Genomic DNA, 20293 nt, shown 5'->3' with positions numbered 1-20293 from the left:
GCTCCTCTCCGGCTCACAAAATCCCTCCAATCTACTCTGTGCTGCCTCCTGCAAAAAGCTATTGATCTCATGCATCCAAGGTGCACGCCGCAAAACCTGAGATAAAATCCAATCCCTCTCATATCTGCTCTATCCTGCTGCAAATCTCAAGGTCCTTAATGAGGTTGTCCAAAATCCTAGTGCTCCCATGCATATCTTGCCCCAAGGGTCCTCCAAGGACAAAATAACCAGTGCGTGTTCAGAGAAAGTGGTGCCTGCCAAGATACCAATCATGCTCCTGCGATCACAAGTCCACTCATCCACACAGAATCTATCAAGTCGAGAGAGGTTAGGGCTAGTGCTCTTCGTATCAGACCGCAAGAAACACAAGCTCCCGAGGCTACGCCCAAACTCTGGCACGTGCTAAGGGTCATGTCCCCTGAGTGCTAGGATCAACTCTTCTCAAGCAGAGTACTCCTAAGACTGTAGACATGCCTCCTCTGAGTCTAACTCAATCATGTTAAAGTCTCCACCCATGCACCAAAAGTCACCCCGAGGAAGGGACTAGCAAACTCTACTCCAAAAGGTGACTCTACTTGCTGTGACGTTCGGGGCAAAAACATTGAAGAAGCCCACAAAGTCCTCTCCAATCCTAATGGTAACCCACTAAGCTCACCCAATGACTAACAAGAGCTGCTCATTGACAAAAATACAAGCTCCCCCTTACGTCTCGTAGGGACCAAAAGATGGAGACCAAAAGGTGTGACTCCTACCTTGTAAAATCTTCCCACAACGACATGTACACCCCTCAAAAAGAGGGTACGCCCCTCAAAAAGACGGTGCTCCTAGAGAAAAAGAATGTCGACGGATCCCCCAACTTTAGTTCTATGGAGCTCTCCTCTAAGGACGCCTTGCCTCAGAAAGCACAGACCCCCGCAAACCCTGTATGTTCCATGAGGCTATCCGGATGTCAATCTCTATGTGGGATGCAAAACTATTAGAACTGCCCTCCACTCGAAGAGTCTTGGATTAGATAGCTTTTATGGAGTTTCAACATGACAAAAGCTAGTCAAGGAATCTGTACTGTAATGGATTCGGGAATAGAGTACCTACTAATCAAAAGCTTGTTATTTTGATGATAATTCTTGTTTTGCATGACTTTGTACCTTCTATGTTCAAAGAGTCCACAAAGCCCTCATCCTTCCATTGATTGTGGTATAACAATGCAATAGCTTTAGGGATTGTGAAGAAGCAGCATCTTGACTCCTTGAAATTCTACTCCTTGACATGCATAAGAACAAGAAGAATAGACATGGCTCCTTTTGTATAAGAAGAAGAATCATATCTTCTTCTCCTACAAAAGACAAAGATTTAAAAAGAAATCAGCATGGCTAATGCGGCAAAGGGATACACCATAGAAAAGCTCCAGTAAATTCAATAAATAGACAAACTGGCGTGAGGCTAGCCAATGCAACTTGTACGTTGCTACTTGGATGTTTCCAGTAAATTCAATAAATAGACAAACTGGTGTGAGGCTAGCCAATGCAACTTGTACGTTGCTACTTGGATGTTTAAAACAAGGTTAGTGCTTTCAAAAGGATGCCATACATGTTCTTGGCACCAATTTAAGCATAACACAAAAAGAATGGATTGTAAACATAGAGCACTCCCCCACTATCCTTATTAAGCATGCCCTGTGAACTTACAATTACAACTCTACATTTATTCAACAAAGCAAGCAGATCTTAAGTCCAGCACTTATTACAGGGTGATAGAAAGCCATATAAAAGTCAAGATTGTTAAGGCACATCTGCATACAGTGAATCATCGTAGCAATTTGATTCTATGAATGCCATGCCATCATGTGCTAGAACGTGCTTCAGAAAGTTTCATGCAGATCAAACCAGGACTATACAGAATCTGGAATCAGTATGGAACAACCGGTGGTCTTCCTTGCTTCAAGGTCAATATGGGCCTGTGCAGCTTGAGAGAGAGGATATTTGTGGTTCACACGAACTTTCAGTACTCCAGCGGCCACATTTTCCAAAACCTCTCCAGCAGTTGCAAGCAGTTCATCTCGAGTTGCTATATAGTGCATCATGGATGGCCTTGTTAGGAATAAGGACTTCGGCTGAAGAGCAGACACGGGTACTGGGTCGGGAATGCCGGATGATTGCCCGAAGCTCACCATATACCCACGATAAGCAAGGCAATCTAATGATCCCTGAGAAAATAGTAGAGTACACATTTAAAAACTGAGTAAAATAAGGTTCTCACAGGAATAACTCAAGGCATGTTTCTCATACATGTGTATGCATGCATGCCTGCATCCATGCCGCATGCATGCACGCATGCCTACAGACATCCATACCTATCTACCTCAACCACCTATCTCCCTGCCTACCATCATGCCTCTATGCCTACCTACAGACTTGTCCACACATGTACATTGCACATAGACATACATACATATACCTAGATGAATCCAGGAGCATGCCCAAATTCACCTTATAAGAAAGTGCAATTTATAACCTCATGGTAGACATCCACAAGACAATAAACCATCAACTTCATCATGCATAGTATGGACTAGATACTATGGCATCCCCACTAACACCATCAGTGCCCAATAGTGGGTGTAGAACTTGGTATCAATATATGCTCCCACACACACCCCCCCCCCACGGGCGCGCGCACGCACACGCACACACACGAGCATACATTCATACAAAGGTCTGTGCTGAGTTTCTGTCAAAGCTCTGGAGATGCAAGGCAGACTCAGCCATAACGAAGCCTAGCACTAAGGGATCATAACAAATAGAAAGAATTATTACAACAAAAAGGCATAGACATACATACATCCATACACATAAATATTGTTGTTTTAAGGGGGCCATTGCATCTATTTTTCAAGAGCTTATTTTGATTAGGGCATAGTTTCATTTGTATGTATGAATGTATGCTGGATGCATGCATGTATGTATGGATGGATGTACACATGGTGCACATATGTATGTATGCAGTGTGCACATAGGACAAGGGAAGAAACATTTGAGAGCAGCTTATGCTAACCTGAAACGTATCCTTTCCAACCGAATCATAAACAACCTGCACACCCTCTCCATTAGTTATCTCTTTCACACGATCCACAAAGTTTTCATCTTTGTACAGGATGGTGTGGTGGCAGCCATCTTCAAGTGCTTGGGTTGCCTTTTCTTTGGTGGACACAGTACCAATGACAATTGCACCGAGGGCACGTCCCCATTGACAAAGAAGAGAACCCACTCCACCTGCAGCAGCGTGCACGAGCATTGTGTGACCTGGCTGCACCTGCAAAATCCAAGTTCTAAGCTGAAAAGGTTCTACATGTGTTAGGACACCACTTCAAAAGTCTTGAAAACCATACTCGGACCTCATGTTTGGCTTTAACTACATTGCCTGTCCTTCAGAGCTCAAATCTTATAGAAGCCTAGCCTATACTAGCTAAATCTTGATTGACACTAAAGCTGTGTTACTCTTAAGACACTACTGTACGAATTAGCAGAGTGTGCATGTGTGAGCTTGCTGCAGAGAATCGAGGTAGGCCTGTGCACGTTTGCAAGCAGTCAGATACACATTGGGGTGTGTGTGTGTGTGTGTGTGTGTGTGTGTGTGTGTGTTGGGGGGGGGGGGGGGGGAGGGGGGGCCACTAGATTTTGCAAACGTTTGCACACAGCAGAGATACGTGCAGAGAATTGAGATAGGCCAGTGCAAGTGTGCAAGCAGATGGAAAGGTAGTCTGTGTTCACCAGGTGAGTGGGTTGTGTGGGGGCCGCAGAATGAAAAAACATTCATGTATGCATGCCAAGACCAGAATTCTAGTCATTGGAAAAAACAGATATGTTCAAGGAGCTTGCCTGGAAGCATCGACGTAGTAGCAATTGAGCAGTCATGCCTTTCAACATGATAGCAGCAGCAGTGACAAAATCAACAGATGGAGGTACAGGTACAACACTGCTTGCTGCAAGAATTTGTTCCTCTGTGTAAGACCCCATTGGCCTACCGGCGTACGCAACCCTATCACCGACTTTTCTACCTGTCAGTCCAGGCCCGACTGCAGTAACCACTCCAGCTGCCTCCATTCCTGAGCATGATAATGTAATTTAACTTGTTTCTCTCTACTCTTCGATTGCATACACATAAAATGAAAATGCTATTTGTTTGCAGCAATGAGACCGCTATATGGAACCATGTGTGAAATAGAACTAGCTTTTCACATACCAAGTGTGAAGGGAAGTTCAGCCTTACGAAGCCCTGTGCGAAAATATACATCGATAAAGTTTACACCAATTGCACTGTGCTTCACACGAACTTCCCCCTCTCCAGGCTCGCCAACCTCCATATCCTCGAATTTGAGCACCTACCATCAATCAAAAAACAAATGACAAAACGTATCTAGATTCAAACATTCTTTAAAGCATAAAACTTAAAAACAAGAAACTCACACTGAAACCATCTTCCAGACTGCTCAGTTGGAATGCCGTCATGCACGTGCATACTCAAGTTTATTAAGCACAATTCACAGCAAATGAACCTGACTATGAGCTCCGGCTAGATAGGCTCACATCAAAAGGCCCTGATGTGAACCCTGTCAAAGGGGAGGAAAGACGGCCATCGAGTGAACAGTGATTTCTTTCACATGGTACCAGCGTAACACCCTGTATGCTGAAGGTCCAAAATGGTCAAGCATAGTCTGGAACCTCCTTGATGGAAAATCTAGCCATTGCTCAAGTCTTCAGCGTGGTCCAAATAATGCTCTTGGTTGCTTGTGGCAGTGCCTAAAGTGCCAGTTGGAGCTGAAATCGGTGCAAAACTTGCTCCACCTTGCAGTTGATGCTGGCCATCAATTCCAACCACCAGTTCGATAACTGCTCTAGCATGAAGCTGGAAATGAGAGAAAAAGCCTCATCTCATTGCTCCAAAGTCAACGCAAGAAATATAGAAAAAAAAAACAATTTAGTACCTTAAATTGTTGTTGGTACTAAATTGTTGTTCCCAACTGAAGTGCCACTGTAATAGGGTTGACCCAGAAGATCATCATTTATCAGAAAGCTACTAACATTGCAAAAGGAGCATGGATGCATATTCGAGTTCTATGTAAGTGTGCCGTGCGCTTTGTACTCCACACTATGGTCCAAAAGATGGGGCAGTCCCCCCTTTCTTTAATCCAAAAGGTAGAATTGCTTACAAAGCTCTGTAGGTACTGGGTGAAACTTATCACACGGAATCCCAGATTTTTTATAAACAGAACCAAAAGCAACAGCTCGATGTTGATGCCAAAACTCTATGCAACTCTTTTGTGAACAATCTCGTGGCCTAGACTGAGGAGCATCTACACAAACTACACAAGATGCTCTAATATCTCTCCCCGCTAACCTAACTTGGGGACTAGGAGCACCTTGTCTTCGTAGTTCTGCTTTTTCTCAGGTAGCACATACACATGTAGCCTGAGTACGAGGCAGAGATCTTCAAATCAATGGCGATCTTCGCCCAAATCATGACCAACTAGATGACAGCTGTGCATCCTGACGATGGGAGCCTCCCACAAGCCCAATCAGCTCCCACGTATGGTCTGCAATCAGCCATACAGTCAGCTTTAGCCCTCCCTCTCTCTGCCTTGAGACCAACACACAGCCAAGCACACGGCCAAGACGCGCTGTTTGGAAGCTGTGTGCTGCCTCAAAATGCATCTACAGGCTGAAAACCCCTAGAGAGCTGAGCGCTAGCCGAAAACCACCCCTTTTGCTTAGGCACACAGCTCACTTCTACAGCTTTCTAGTCATTTTTTGGGTAAAAATATTCTCTAAGTGGCCCTCTGCCCTCTGTGTCGCCATTTGACCACCCAAATGGTCCTTTGCAATCTCGTGCCATTTTACAAGGACCACCCGTATTGAGGCCCATGTGTGGATCCTAGTGTCCGGAATCCTAGTTTTTGTGCCCGTTTTGTGGCCAATACGTAGATCCAAGTGCCCGGGATCCCAGTTGCATGCATTCCGATGAGCAAGCCATGTGCCAAATGTCAATCTCTCTAATTACTCTTGATTAGTCTTTAATCATTGAAAGGACACCAATGAAGGGTCTCACCTTGTCACATGGTGTTATGTGCAAAGAGTGTATCTATCGTGTGCTACACGCACACAAGACTAGCTTCGAGGCTTGGGGAAGCTTGGAGCTAGGCAGGCTGATTGGCAAGCTGGGCTAGGGATATGTTGGGGTAAAGGCATTATGCCCACCCTTATAGTGTGTACAAGCCCATAAGTGTCACGTGCATCCCGCACTTGGATGCCACGTAGACATTTCTGTACAGAAGGTGCAGGACCTGGGATGGTGAACTGGTCCCATGTGAGCCCAGTCCGGGACGAATCAGCCAGGGATCCATCTCAGTCGTCCGAGGTCCACATGAGTCCAAGGTCAGGTGTGCACTGTCCTGCACATGAAACAGTGCCAGTCCGTGCTGTGAGTCTCCCTCTAGAATGATGTCAGTGGTTCTGTGTATCTGGTTTGGTACCGGATGCCAGATCACTGAGTAGATTAGGTTTAGGACAAGGGGCCAGCCCATAGGGCTACCCCGGATCTGAGTGTGGGCACGGGAATGGTGTAGAACCACCCCCATGAGGGCCAGGAAGGCCCAGGCTGAACCCACCAGCCATGGAGGGGCTGTAGGACAGCCCTAGGGCACAGATCAAGCAATCTCCAGGAGATTACAGCCTTTATATGGCTGTAGGGCATGTATGGGCAGCCCATACAGGCTGCCCAGCCCTGGGATTGTGGACAAAAGATGTGTCCAGCCCTTCAGAAGCAGGCGCTTGATGTCCAACCAGCCAGGAAGAGATGCGCAGACATTATGGGATTTTTCCAGCATTTTTGGGGATTTAATTCAGCATTTATTGCTGAATTTACTCAGTCGTGGGAATATGATGCTGGCTGCCTGTTTATCAGCTGGCCGACTGTAACGGGAGGCGGAAGCGTGAATTGGAATCGTATAAATGTGAACAAGATTCTGAGCACTTAACAATTGAGCATTACAACCACAAAGCTGAAAATGACAGTACACCACATAAAGGGGCCGATGATAGGCTGACCCCCCCCTTTAGGTTTTATTACCAAAAGAGTCTGCAAAGTACAAGATTATGGGTGCCTGGGGATTCACCACCAGCCTGCACCTGATTCTTCCAAATACATCATGTATGAATACATCTCAAACAAGAGAATCTGTAGGTACATCCGCCCTACACACAGGTACATCCGCCCTGCACAAGCCTCTTCACAGGTACATCCGCCCTGCACAAGAGTATCACAATCCTCACAGGTACTCCGCCCTGCACAGGATGTAAATGGATCTTTAGGCCCTGTTTCCACGCGAGAAACTGATCCAGAAACCTGTGTTCTCCGCGAGCAAGTGTTCCCAATGCTTGCCCTAAACACCTGTTACACCAGGAATCCTTGAGACACATCCATGCTCACATATTCCATTGCTGTCCGGCCTGTTTTATGCAATAACCAGTCCAAAACAGCAACTTTCCATCGCGAGAAATCCACCTGTAAAGGGTCCTACAGCCCTGTGGAGGTCCCTAGAGCTGTCCTGTATTGTCCAAGTTGACTTTGGACACCTGTAACCAGCCCAAAACTCGCAATAACCAGAAAACACAGGTCTGAAATTTACCAACCAGCCCTTTAGAAGAGTGTGGGGATCGATATCCAAGCTTGTGTGAGTCCGGGAAGCAAGCAACCAGCCCTGTAGCAACTCCCAAAGCTTCAATCAGCTCTCCAATGTGTTGAGTTATGAATAAAACGGCCTCTTGAAGGAGGCGCCTTTCTCCAGTGCCACCTATGGGGCTTGGTGGGTGCACATACAGGCTGACAAGTGTCCCCATAAGGTGTCCAGGTAGGTGTCCAGCCCATAGTGCTCCATTTGTCCTGTTTGTATAAGTTTAGGTCCAACCAAATGGGAAATGGCCATAAGCTGTCCGGACTTCATTAATTTTGGTCCAACCAAATGCGAACGCATTATAAGTTGTCCGGCCACTTATTAATGAGTGTGGACCTGCAAATCAATAAACTTTAGTAGTAAATGAAATAAGCTGTAAATTGAGTGTGGACGCACTTACCACCTGCAAAACCCATAAGCCCACAATTTTAGGCCCAAACAGGAGTGCACACACGTGTCCACAAGGTGCCCGGGCGTCCCCGGTCCCTCGGACTTCACAGGCCAAAATAACAAGCATTGTCCAGGCAGCAAGACAATGTCACACAAAGTAAAATAAAGTTATGGCATGCATCATTTATGCATTGTGCACATGTAAACTTGGAGAACCACCTATCATCATTCTTGTACTTGAAAATATTCCGCCTGCCATCATAACACACCATGTGTGCATGGCCGGAATCCACACGGGCACCGCCCGAAAGTCCACAAATGTCCTGCCATGTCCTTGGACTCATATGCATCCACTCATATGATCCATACACATGCCCAGGTATAATACATACATGCATCCGCATGTTTCTAGGCCTGACACGCATCCGCATGTCCCTAGAATATAGGGATTTGTGACATCCCCCCGGCTTCTAATCAGTTGACCGCAACTGAAAAGCCTCCAGATAGGCCTTCTTTTCAGTTGACCGCAACTGAAAAGCCTCCAGATAGGCCTTCAAAAGATCTGGGTAATCCTCGACGTAGGCCTCATTCATCCATTTCGCATCCAAAGCTGAATAATTCTTGAACTTCACAAGGTACCTACGAACAAGTTTGCCTCCCGCAAGCTTTCGTTCCTTGTGAAAAACAATCTGTTCAGGTTGAAGAATCTCTTCCAGCTCATCCACCTCGGGTGGGTCTTCCAAAACCGGCTCAAACGGTGTCGGTCCCAGATAAGGCCTCAATAGGCTCACATGAAAAGCATTATGCATGTTCCAATGATCTGGGAGTACAAGCCGAAATGCAACATCATTGATCTTCTCCAAGATCTGAAAAGGTCCATAGTACCTGTTGGAAAGTTTAGGATACTTTCCCTCTTTTCCTGGCCTCTTCCGAAGGCGTGCCTTTTCAAATTTCAGCAAGACCCAATCACCTTGTTTGAATTGTACATCCCTTCTATGCTTATCAGCTGCCTTTTTAATCTTGGTTTGAGACCTCTCTATGGCTGTCCGTACCTGTGCAAATGCAGTATCCAAGTCTCTGACATACTCATCTGCTGCAAAAATTTCATCCTTTGTACGAAGGATGGGTGGTAGTACCACCTTGCCATAGATAATCTCAAAGGGCGCCTTGCCCGTAGAAGTATGTACCGTATTGTTGTAGGCAAACTCCACAAGTGGTAAATACTTCTCCCAATCCGATTTGCGGTCGGATACATAAGATTTCAGCAAGTCAAGGACGGCTGAATTTGCTATTTCACTTTGCCCATCTGTCTGTGGATGGTAAGCTGATGAGAAGTTCAGCTTTGTACCCATATTGTCAAACAATGCGCGCCAAAATAAACTTGTGGTTCTAGGATCTCTATCCCCCACAATAGATTAGTTCAGTACTTTGTCATTTTGTTGGGATGACAGAGGATACTCCACACAAGTCCACTGATTTGTCTCATAGGCCGAGTTCGGTCTTTTGGAAGACGTTAATAAAATCTTTCTTTCTTTCTCAAGGTTTGGAGACATTATTTATATGGCTCCAAGTTTGTGGTATTGACTGATCATCAGTCCATCAAGTATGTGTCTGATGCAGATGATTTGAGAGGAAGGAAAGCTCGATGGGCTGAGTTAATGCAAGATTTTGATTTTGAGATTCGTTATCGAAAGGGGTCCATGAATAGTGTCGCAGATGCGCTTAGTCGAATTAGAGAGGTGAATACTTTGCCGTTCACCGAGATTTCTAGTGACTTATTTCAGTCATTGAGAGGACTTTGCCGGACTGATAGTTATTTTGGCCCATATTGGCAGAAGATCCAAGACGGAAGCTCATTGATTGACCAAGACTCAGTGACTGAGCAGCCTACCATTCAGGTTGCAGGAGACCAGTGGATGATTCGGAATGGTTTACTATTCCGTAATGACAAAATTTATGTACCACAGATCTCGGGCATTAGGTCCAAGATTCTTAAGGAGTGTCACGACGTCCCTTCTGCTAGACACCCCGGGGTACACAGGACATTAGCTTTAGTGAAACACACTTTTTATTAGCCAAAGATGAAAGGGTATGTAGAAGATTATGTCCTCAAGTATCAAGCAAATAAAGCTGAACGCTTTAGACAGGCTGGGATGTTGCATCCTTTACAAATCTCGGGTAATAAATGAGAGTATTTCCATGGATTTTATTATTGGATTGTCAAGAACACATCAAGGCCACGATTCTATTTGGGTTGTGGTGGATCGCTTGACAAAAATGGCTAGATTTTTACCGACACGGAAGACCATTACAGCTACGCAATTAGCAAGGCAGTTTATCGAGCAATTGTTTAGACTGTACGGGTTACCGCAAGACATAGTCAGTGATAGGGACTCTGAGTTTACAAGTGACTTTTGGAGGCTTGTTTTTGAGAAGTTGGAAACAACTTTGAATTTGAGTTCCTAAGATCATCCTCAATCTGATGGCCAGACTTAAAGAGTTAATCAAATTTTGGAGGATATGCTTCGAGCATATGTCTCCAAAAGCCAGAGTTCGGGAGAGGATTATCTTCCTATGTTAGAATTTGCATATAATGGTACTAAGCATACGAGTACAGGTTTTAGTCCTTTTATGCTTATGTATGGTTTTCAACCTAGATCACCTGTTACCGTAGGATTTTAAGACTTCAGCATGATGCAGCACGTAATTTTTTGCAAGATATGCAAGAAATGTTACAAGTTGTGAAGGAATCTATTAGAAGTGCTCAAGACAAAGACAGATTTTATTCTAATAGACATCGTTCACCCAGAGAGTTCTCTGAAGGAATGATGGTATATTTAAGAGTTCCGAAAGATTCCTAGACTTGCCCTCACAATATCATCTCTAGAGGGTCTACATCACCTTTTTCATACTTGTACTTGTCATTTTATAAGACCCTACATTGGCATATTTAGCAGATATTATTTAGGCATTTGCTACCATTTTTTAGACATTTTATAGCATTTTATGCTACTGGACAACTGTCGGCCTGCTACAGTTGGCTAACCAACTCTCTGGAGGGATACATAAGGGTTCTCACCCTTCCTCTCACTTTTCATCTCATTCTTGCATATCTGCTCGGAGGTTATTAGCTGTAGCAACAGTCTCTTATGCTTGTAAGCACTTACGGGCTTCCCTCGTGCTCATTTTCAGCAATAATCAATTGTTTCCAACCTTCTACAATTTGTGCTTTGGGCCTACAACCTATGATGCTCTTTCTTTCACGCACCCCCTCCTCTTCCTTTCTTTCTTTCAAAAGTTCCAAAACCCATCTTTGCTCTCTAATTAGCCTTTTACATAACAACTACTGTTTCTTAGTTGATACAATGTTGTCCAAGCATGATCGTTGATCACTTGTACTCATCAATTCAGTCTACACATGCAAAAGAACAGTTTGGATAGATTGTCATCACGAGATACGGGTTTACATACGAGGCCCTAGGCACGTACTCATCCAATTTCCTTTGAGGAACATGGATATACACCATTCACACATAAACCCTAGTTCACTGAAAATTCAATTGAGGGCAAAAACTCAAGGAACAACACATATGCATATACACAAGCACATGCACATACATAGCAAGTACACAGCACATGTAGCTCATCTAGCATCAATAACCCAGTTGCAGATGCAAAAGTGCCAGAAATGCTTACCCCTCCATACCATCGAGTTATGAGGGTATTGAGGGACATACATATGTATACATACACACGCCCCATGCACACGTGTACGTGCACACATACACAGGCGCGCACATACATACGTCAGATCATTTGGCATCCCCATAGACTTGATGAAATCATTGTGCAAAAGACTGTGGGAAATGGTTTACCTCAGGGCCACCCAGTTCATGAACGCGGACGGCTTTGCAGGTAACCATGGTTGCGCGCGGAGCCGAAAACCTTCTGTATTTGTTGTTGACAAGGAAGATAGCTTTCCTGGTGAACGAACAGCCCTTGAAGAGCGAAGAGAGCCAACGTTTGCAAATGTAAGGAACTAGGGTGTGGTAATTAAGTAAATCTCCCTCTCTCTCCACACACGTGACAATGTGTGTTTTACTCCACACACGAGACTATATATGTGAGAGTTGTGCTAATCAACTAAATTTCCCTCTCTCCACACACGTGACAATACATATGTGTTTTACTTCACACACGTGACAATATATATGTGAGCAAGAGGTCTCTTTAGAAGTTGCGCACGTTCTACAATGTAAAAGTGCACTCTATCCAAGGAATGGTGATGCCATAACTTTCAAATCCTATATCCACAACTTTGACCATAGATATATCTTCCTTTAGCAAATAAATCTTCCTCTAGCAAATACCTTTAAAAAAGTAGAAAATAAAAATTTTAAATGTCAAAAAATGCACACATACTCATAACAAAAATTATTTGTAACAAAAAAAGTAACAAAAATTATTTGTAACAAAAAAAGTTTACCCATCTCTGCTAGCATCTAACATGATGCTAGCCACATGCTTGGAAGATAAAGGTACACACCAGAACAGTGAATCAAAGCCACAATGCTTTACCAAGTTGGTACACTCATTGCACACAATCAGATCTAAAATGGCTCAAGATCCACAACGATTACCATGTAAAACATAAAAAAAACTTTGTTTGATTGAGATTAGGCTATGCACTAATTAGACCTACCGAGTGCAGTTACCAATCATCACTGTATAGTTCTTTACTACCTCCTCCAAATATTTTGACAAAGAAACCACAAATCATTAACATCGTCTTGTAGTAGCTAAGTAGAGGAAGAGGGCTACATTAAGCACTTGAAAACATATGTGGCCACTGCTCTTAGGAAATACGGTCATTAACCATGAAAAATTCTAAGCTAACATGGGGTTGATGCAAAAAAGCACTAAGATACAAGAAACCTTCACTCTATAAAAGAGCTTATACCACTATTGCATGTCCCAAGGATAGACAACTAGAGAAGCATCTGTTTGGTAAATGTCTCTAAGCAAGAAATCACATATCCTCCACCTTGTTGCCTTCCTGGCTATTGCCTTCTTCTTCTTCTTCTTCCCAAATGAAGGCTTGGTTTGCCACTTGCTACTTCACAAAGCACATGAAGACATCGTGGATGCTAGGCTAACTATTCCGATTGTACAATTCAAATCATCTAGAAGACATCGTGGATGCTAGGCTAACTATTCCGATTGTACAATTCAAATCATCTAGTCTTGATTGTCGCCAATGTTCAAATCGTTCAAATCCAAATTGCACACATCAAGATCGTCTAATCTCGATTATACAGTTTGGATCATCCACTTCAGATTACTGACTCGAGCATTTTCCACATGGTTGATTTCACTTGGATTCTTGTAAAAGGAGTTGTAGACCTAGTTAGAAGTTATTTACACTAATGATCCCAACTAAGGTACTCACAGAGCTCTGTCCAAATCGTTTCCATTTGATTCGAATGCTTAATTATGACTTTTTTGCACTTCCTTATTACGATTTTCATCTTTAATCAATCAATTGTGCCAAGCAACTTGCCGTCCTACTGTTGTGGTTGAGAGTGTGCCTATGAAAGTTTGGGTTGCAAGTTGCCTTTGTTCACTTGTTGCAGATTTGTGAAGGGGTAAGCCCCATAGGGGAACCTCTGCCAAAAATTTGTCATAGGGCTCTACAAGCCAAGGCTAGAAGCCTCTTGCAAACATCACCAAGCCAAGAGGGCCGCTTGCAATGTAGGTTGCCTTAGTGTGCAAAACATGTCAAGATAATAGTCACTAGGGGTGCATGGACCCACACGCCCTCCAAAAAATAGGTTGCCACACCCAATGAATGGATCCCCCTAGATATCCCCTACCTTAGAGTGGGGTATTTCATAGCAGAAGAGCTAGAAAGGGTGAATGGCTACATACTAAAGTTTCATGTAAAGGATGGTAATAAAGAGAAAGCATATTATGCAATGGTGCCATCCCCCAAACTACCACAGACTTATCCTTGAAGACGCAAATACTAGTAGGCTCCTACAGTAGAAAGTAAGCTTGCTTATCTTTTTTAGACTAGCACCATGGGGAATGGTTTCCTTAGATGTTTCCAGGCAATGGCATCTTACAATCAAACCATTTCATGTGGACCCAATCTAAGGTCAAGGTGGACAGTGGGTTATTTTGAGGCTAATAATGGAAGTAGTACACAGAATGCAATAAGGTTACCCAAGGTAAGCCATGCATGGATAAAACACAATGCCATAGAGGTGGAAAGGACAACATTATTCAACCCCACCAACATGGCAAAACCTCATTGGACTAATGCCCAGCTCCCTTATCTCATCACCCCAGCAAAAGCAATATGTACATACTTCTCATTTTACAATCCCAACCACTTTATAGAGGTGGGATATAGGCAAACTTCTTAAACTCTACTAGGCTTATAAGGAGCAAGATGCAGACGCTGCAATACAAAACTTTGCAGAATTAGTATATATAGGGAATTGGAGAAGCGATTGACCTTGGGAGGGTAATACTTGGGGGCATGCCTATTCAAGGCCTAGAAGCACTTTAACCATTACCTACACCAATGGGAAGGCCCTTATAGGGGTAGACCTCCACACATATAGCACAAGGAAGAAAAAAAGAAGAAGTAGTCACTCCAATAGCAAAGAAGGCTCGGGTAAATAAGGAAACTCAAGACACTGCTAAAGAAGACTCTTGGATCAAAGGGTTAGAGGAATAAGCTCAAATTACATGGAATTGATTTGATTATGATAGCAAAAAATCCGATATTGACATGGAGAGAACCCCATCCTCGCGAACACAACCTCAAGACAAAGGCAAGGGAAAAGAATCATAAGGCCCCTTTTCTATAACCACACAAGCAAAGACTATTGTATAGGGGTAGCCTCAAGACAAAGGCAAAGGAAAAGAAGCATAAGGCCCCTCTGCCCACCAGCACAACATAAGAAAAAATTTATGTATAAGTGCAGCAAAAGGAAAGTCCAGTACTACATGGACCAAAGAGAGTAAGAAGTGTGTAAGATATGGACTTGTGGGCAATGTTCTTCAAGTGGTGACCTTTGAAGGATTTTTTGAGACAACAAACCATGGCCACACACATTGATGGTAGTATTGGACCTCTTGGGCCTAGTGTTAACCGAAATTTTTTGACCATTTGTATTATAAATGCGTTCGGGGTAAATTAAAAATTTTAAAAAATTCTTAAAAATTAGTGAAAAACTAGACAAAGGTTATTTTAAATTCCTAAAAAATGTGGGGTTGGTGTTTGGCATGTGGTGTGTCCATTCGGGCATCCGTGACCATTCAAATTCCTTTAAAAATATATTTTTTGACCCATAAAATTAAAAAATCCATTAAAATTATAAATTTTCATTGAATTTGAGAATTGTTGAGCGGAATTGGAAATTTCGTGAATGATGGGATTCTCAAGAGAAATTAGGAATATTCTAGAAATTATTTTTAAAAATCCTAGAAATTGGTATTTTTTAAAATATCAATTGTATTTTGGCAAAATTAATTGCTAAAAATTTTATGAAAAAATATAGGATTGGAATGCCATAAGATAGGTTTGGTGGAATTCAAAATTATCATATTTTCAGGCCCTATAAAATTAGGAAAAATTAGAAAAAAATCATGATAATTCTTTTTCTTGAGAATTTAATATTTTTGAGGGTTATTTAATGTTGAAGTACATTTTCTTGTGCTGACATTAGATTGATGCGGGTTATTCGTATATTATTAATACGATTGTACCTTGTATTAGTAGTTATTTCTATTTGGATTAATTTTAAACGATGTTTTTATGATTTTTTACCATTGTTTAGCCATTCTTTTTGGATATGTTCCTTAATTTCTTCAATGATGGCTAGAATTTGCGTTCAAAGTGTGTTTCACCTTTGACACTTTTCCATGATAATTTATTTTGCACATGTTTAAGCATGGCCTATGCTTAATTTCTTAAGCCTAAGATAAATTCTATCATGGGTTAGTTGATCGGTTTGTTTTGGTGGATTTTATTGGATGTTTTCCAAGTTTTATATGGACTCATCAAGTTCTCCCTAGATCACTTGTGTCTACGGGTTTTTTTTAATGAGTGTTACACACGTGTTTCACTTGCTTACTTTTTGGAGTTTTGCTTGAACAACACCACGTTCATATACTCCGGATTGATGAGTTGGCCACCAATTTTAATGCTTCTTTTGGCATGATTAATGTCCACTAGATGGCATGCATTGATTTTTATGATCAACTATGGTTTTTATGGATTCGAGGAGCTTTTATGCTTTTATCCATGGATTTATAAGAATCTTTTGATCTTTTGGATAATTTCATGTGCTTTGAGGGCAGCATTTGCCTTCGTTTTTTGCACATAATTTTGGAGTATATTGCTTGTACTCTTGTACATATTCCAACTTAGATACCTAGTTGCTTTTGTATCTAGGTGAGTTATTTTTGTACCCTAGCTTTAGTATGTTTATTGGGTAGTTATCATTAGAAAGGCGCCAATAATTCAAAATTCTTTTCTAATGATGTACTCAGAACGAGTTATTCCTTAATGTGGTCTCAGGTATATAGAGACAGATTTTAGTATGTGAAAGTCTGGTGGGATAAGGCCATCTTATTCCTTTTATACAGGATTTTATTCATTTTTCCTAGACGGCATACTAGGGAGTTTCAAATTAATAAGGTATGTATGGGTGGTATCATGGTGGTATGGGACGTTAGCGATCTCTCACATATATTAACTTATGGGATAATTTGGGCTCAAGATTGTTGCTTTGCTTACATCACTTACCATGTTGATGTTAGAGCCTAAAGAAATCCTAAATGTACTAGATAAGCCCCTTTTTACAAGAAAAGCCCCTTCATACTCTAAAGGAATTCCTAACCAAGTGGAAGTCCCTTCATACCTTGAAGGAATTGCTAATCAAGTGGATGTATAAGAGAAGCCCCTTCATACCTTGAAGGAATTCCTAATCAAGTGGAAGTTAGTCATACCTTGAAGGAATTCCTAATCAAGTGGAAGTTAGTAATATTGTAGATAGTTCTTGGATGTATAAGAGAAGCCCGTTCTACCTTGAAGAAATTCCTATTCAAGTGAAAGTTGTATCCAATAAAGGATGCCACTTTGGGACAAGAACAAAGAAGAATGATGAGACGGGTGGAAGAATGATAACGTGAGCCACTTTTTAGTCTAGTTAGCCATATTATAGATACTTCCTTTAGTGGTGCAGAAAGAGAAAAAATAAATTTGCAAAAAAAGGGCACCCAATAGTTTTAAAAAAGAGGTGGTGTGTTGGAGAACAAATTTTAGAAAGGTGTGGAGAAATGATTGCATATGATGACACAAATTGAGCATACCTCTAGTTCACTGAACATGCCTTCACCCTATGTGGGAAGAGGGTAAGCATAGGATAGAAAGAAGGCCAAGGAATGAGCATAGAATAGAAAGAAGGCCAAGGAATGAGCATAGAATATTGTGTAAGCTGTTGTAATTTCAATTCCCCCCTTCTCCAATATTTCTCATCATTAACATGGTGCTGAAAGTAGTCCATTGTCTTGTTATTATAGTGATACGTCTATCATGTCTCTAAGGCATCACATCCATGATAAACTCTCTTCTCCATGATAGCAGCCAAGATTTAGAGGGTGATAGTCCCTAAACATAGATAGGTTTGGATTTCCTTGATGCACTATAGCTTATAATATTCATTGAGGTTAGGACAAGCACATAAAATTTCGAATGCCCAACAATAAAATCTGCCAAATTGTACACAGAAGTGGCCTTGCTATATCAGAAGGTATACCAAGAGAACTATATTCAGAACCAAGAGATTGTTGTTTCATTATATCAGGGGTTTACATATGAGTCTAGGATTAGAGATGAAGCATGCCTCCCAAGAAGAAATTGAATTAGGCAATGTTTGTCAAGGAGAGTTTAGTATTGATACATACACAAAACAAGTTGGAGAAGAAGTTTGTTAACCCATTTCTAGGGTTAGCAAGAGCTAATACTATTATCTTACATCAAGGAGTCAAAGTAGACACACCAAAAGGTTATACATTCAAGATAGGAAGTAATCGTGTCCAAATCTATAACTTGGACGGGTGCCCGTAATGGTCCGACGAAATACTTATGGCAATTCTCGCTTTAACACTGTGTGGTAGCAAGTTAGGATGAAGTCCCAAGTGATGTACTTCATGGATATATTATATTATGAGAGTAGTTATTATAATAGCATTAGGCCTCTTATGAGCCTAAAGTGCTTGGCCGATCATAGTTTAAGTGAGTGTGAACACTTATGGCCATGTATATAAGTGAATATCTCTCATAATACAAAGAACTCTTCCATTGTGCAATAGAGTCTTACTCTTGCTAATCCTCTTACTAATCTTTCTTTAATCCATGCTAGTGAGTGTGTATGAGTGAAGTGAGGTGAGAGGAGGGACGAGTACACATAGTGCAATGCGGCGGTGTGACAACTTCGCGGGAGGTGCGGTGGAATTTCTTCTCAAGGAGTTGTGGAGCTTGGAGACCTTAAGGGTTACGAGCGCGGCCAATGGAAAGATCCCCACAATAGTTGTGGTTCGCTAAGTAATCTTCTTGTTGGATGTGTTTCGAAGGGGATTTGGGTGAGCCATAACAATTTTGGCGCCGTTACCGGTGAGCCATCCCTTGCTTTTTCCACTGTTTGCTCTCTAATCAACACATACCCATTGCCTATTGTCGTGATTAGTGTGTTCCCATGAAAAAGATGTGGTTTTGATGGAGATTTGTGTGTGATTTGTTGAAGAATATCTCTCTTTTTTGTTTTGTAAAGAATGTTTTTTTGCTTATAATTTTTAGCTTAAATCATTGTTTTTATTGTTGTTAATTTTTAATGTTCCTAAGGCTTGCACATAGAGTTTATTAGACTTTGTTTGCTTCCATTACACAAACTCATTGCCCATTGTCTTGATTAATGGTTTACCATGAAAAAGATGTGGTTTTGATGGAGATTTGTGTGTGATTTTGTGAGAAACAGCTCTCTTTTTTGTTTTTTTTTGAAAGAATGATTTTTTGGCTTAAAGTGTTGTTTTGTTAGATTTAATCTAGTTTTAAGCGTTTGTTAAGTGTGCACATAGAGTGTGTTAGGTTTAGTTTGCATCCATTGCATCAAACAATGCAATGGATTGCAATTTTATGATTTTTAGTTCTCTTTAGAGTTTAACATAGAGCTAAAATCATTAATTCTTACTTGATTTGTGTGTTTTTTGTTTGATTTGTATGCATTAGAGTGCTAGCAAGTATTAGGGGTAGCTTAATCATTTGAAAAAGTTCATAAAAACTTGTAAAAACCCTTGAAATTGACTAATCTTCCTAAATTGATTGGTTTTTGTCTCATTAAGGGGTGATTAATCCAGTTCAAGAGATTTTTAAAAAAATAAGAAAATATGTTTTTTGAGGTCAAAATTGATCATGTATGGTGTCAAACGTATTGTTTTTGGGTGTTTTGAGAGCATCTAGATGCATCAAGAAATCTAATTACATCAATTTCTTCACCAATTAGAGAATATTTGCTCTCTTTGGCCTAATTTGCATAAAGAGAAGAGGTTAAAATTAAGAATTTAATTAATATCAAATTATGGATTGATTTACACATTAGTTGATGCACATAGCTTAGCAATATCATGCCCTATCCAATGATATGCTTAATGGTGTGAATTAACTAGTGATTAGTGGGGTTAATTAGAGCTCTTGATTAATTCAAAAGAAAGATAGATTAGTGGAGGGATTAACTAGTGATTAGTGGGGTTAATTAGAGCTCTTGATTAATTCAAAAGAAAGATAGATTAGTGGAGGGATTAATCTTTAATTGATTCTTAAGTACTTTCTTCCATAACTCATCAAGGCTAATGAGCATTGAATGAAAAGATCCCCCTTAGTTGGCAAATGGCCACTTTTGGAGGTGTCATAAAAGTTGGAGACTTTTTTATTTCCACTTACCTTTTTGGAAAAATGCCCATATCTCCCCAATTTAAAATTCAAAAAATATTCCCTCCCACTTACGTTTTCATGAAACACCTGTTAGGTTCGCGAGATAAAGTAAATTAAAAAATTCCGTGAAACACCCATTTCATATTTTCGTGAAACCCTCCGTTTCACGACAT

The 20293-nt window shown here is 41.4% G+C and overlaps 1 protein-coding gene across 1 annotated transcript; it reads right to left on the bottom strand.

Moving 5' to 3' along the window:
* Nucleotides 1–1681: 1681 nt before the first annotated feature.
* Nucleotides 1682–12331, bottom strand: LOC147615920 (uncharacterized). Its single transcript, XM_086778555.1, has 5 exons — nucleotides 11992–12331; nucleotides 4240–4378; nucleotides 3876–4102; nucleotides 3052–3309; nucleotides 1682–2203 (listed from the first exon to the last, which is right to left on the bottom strand). Exons 1-5 carry the CDS (start codon nucleotides 12037–12039, stop codon nucleotides 1889–1891), a joined length of 987 nt encoding a protein of 328 aa, XP_086634681.1. The 5' UTR covers nucleotides 12040–12331; the 3' UTR covers nucleotides 1682–1888.
* Between the last annotated feature and the right edge of the window lie 7962 nt (nucleotides 12332–20293).

Source organism: Cibotium barometz, chromosome 39 (assembly GCF_041138505.1).
Source record: "Cibotium barometz isolate CiBa-2024 chromosome 39, ASM4113850v1, whole genome shotgun sequence".
NCBI classification, from domain to species: Eukaryota; Viridiplantae; Streptophyta; class Polypodiopsida; order Cyatheales; family Cibotiaceae; genus Cibotium; species Cibotium barometz.
The sequence above is the reverse complement of the archived record's forward strand: the minus strand, read 5'-3'. Positions and strand labels throughout refer to the sequence as shown.

Bases quoted from the DNA above. Each gene is read 5' to 3' on its own strand.
- LOC147615920 (XM_086778555.1), bottom strand. From the start codon at position 12,039: ATGGTTACCTGCAAAGCCGTCCGCGTTCATGAACTGGGTGGCCCTGAG. The intron at 4,103-4,239 runs GTATGTGAAAAG...TATCATGCTCAG, and splicing joins TGAACTTCCCTTCACACTTG to GAATGGAGGCAGCTGGAGTG. The intron at 2,204-3,051 runs GTTAGCATAAGC...CTATTTTCTCAG, and splicing joins TTGGAAAGGATACGTTTCAG to GGATCATTAGATTGCCTTGC.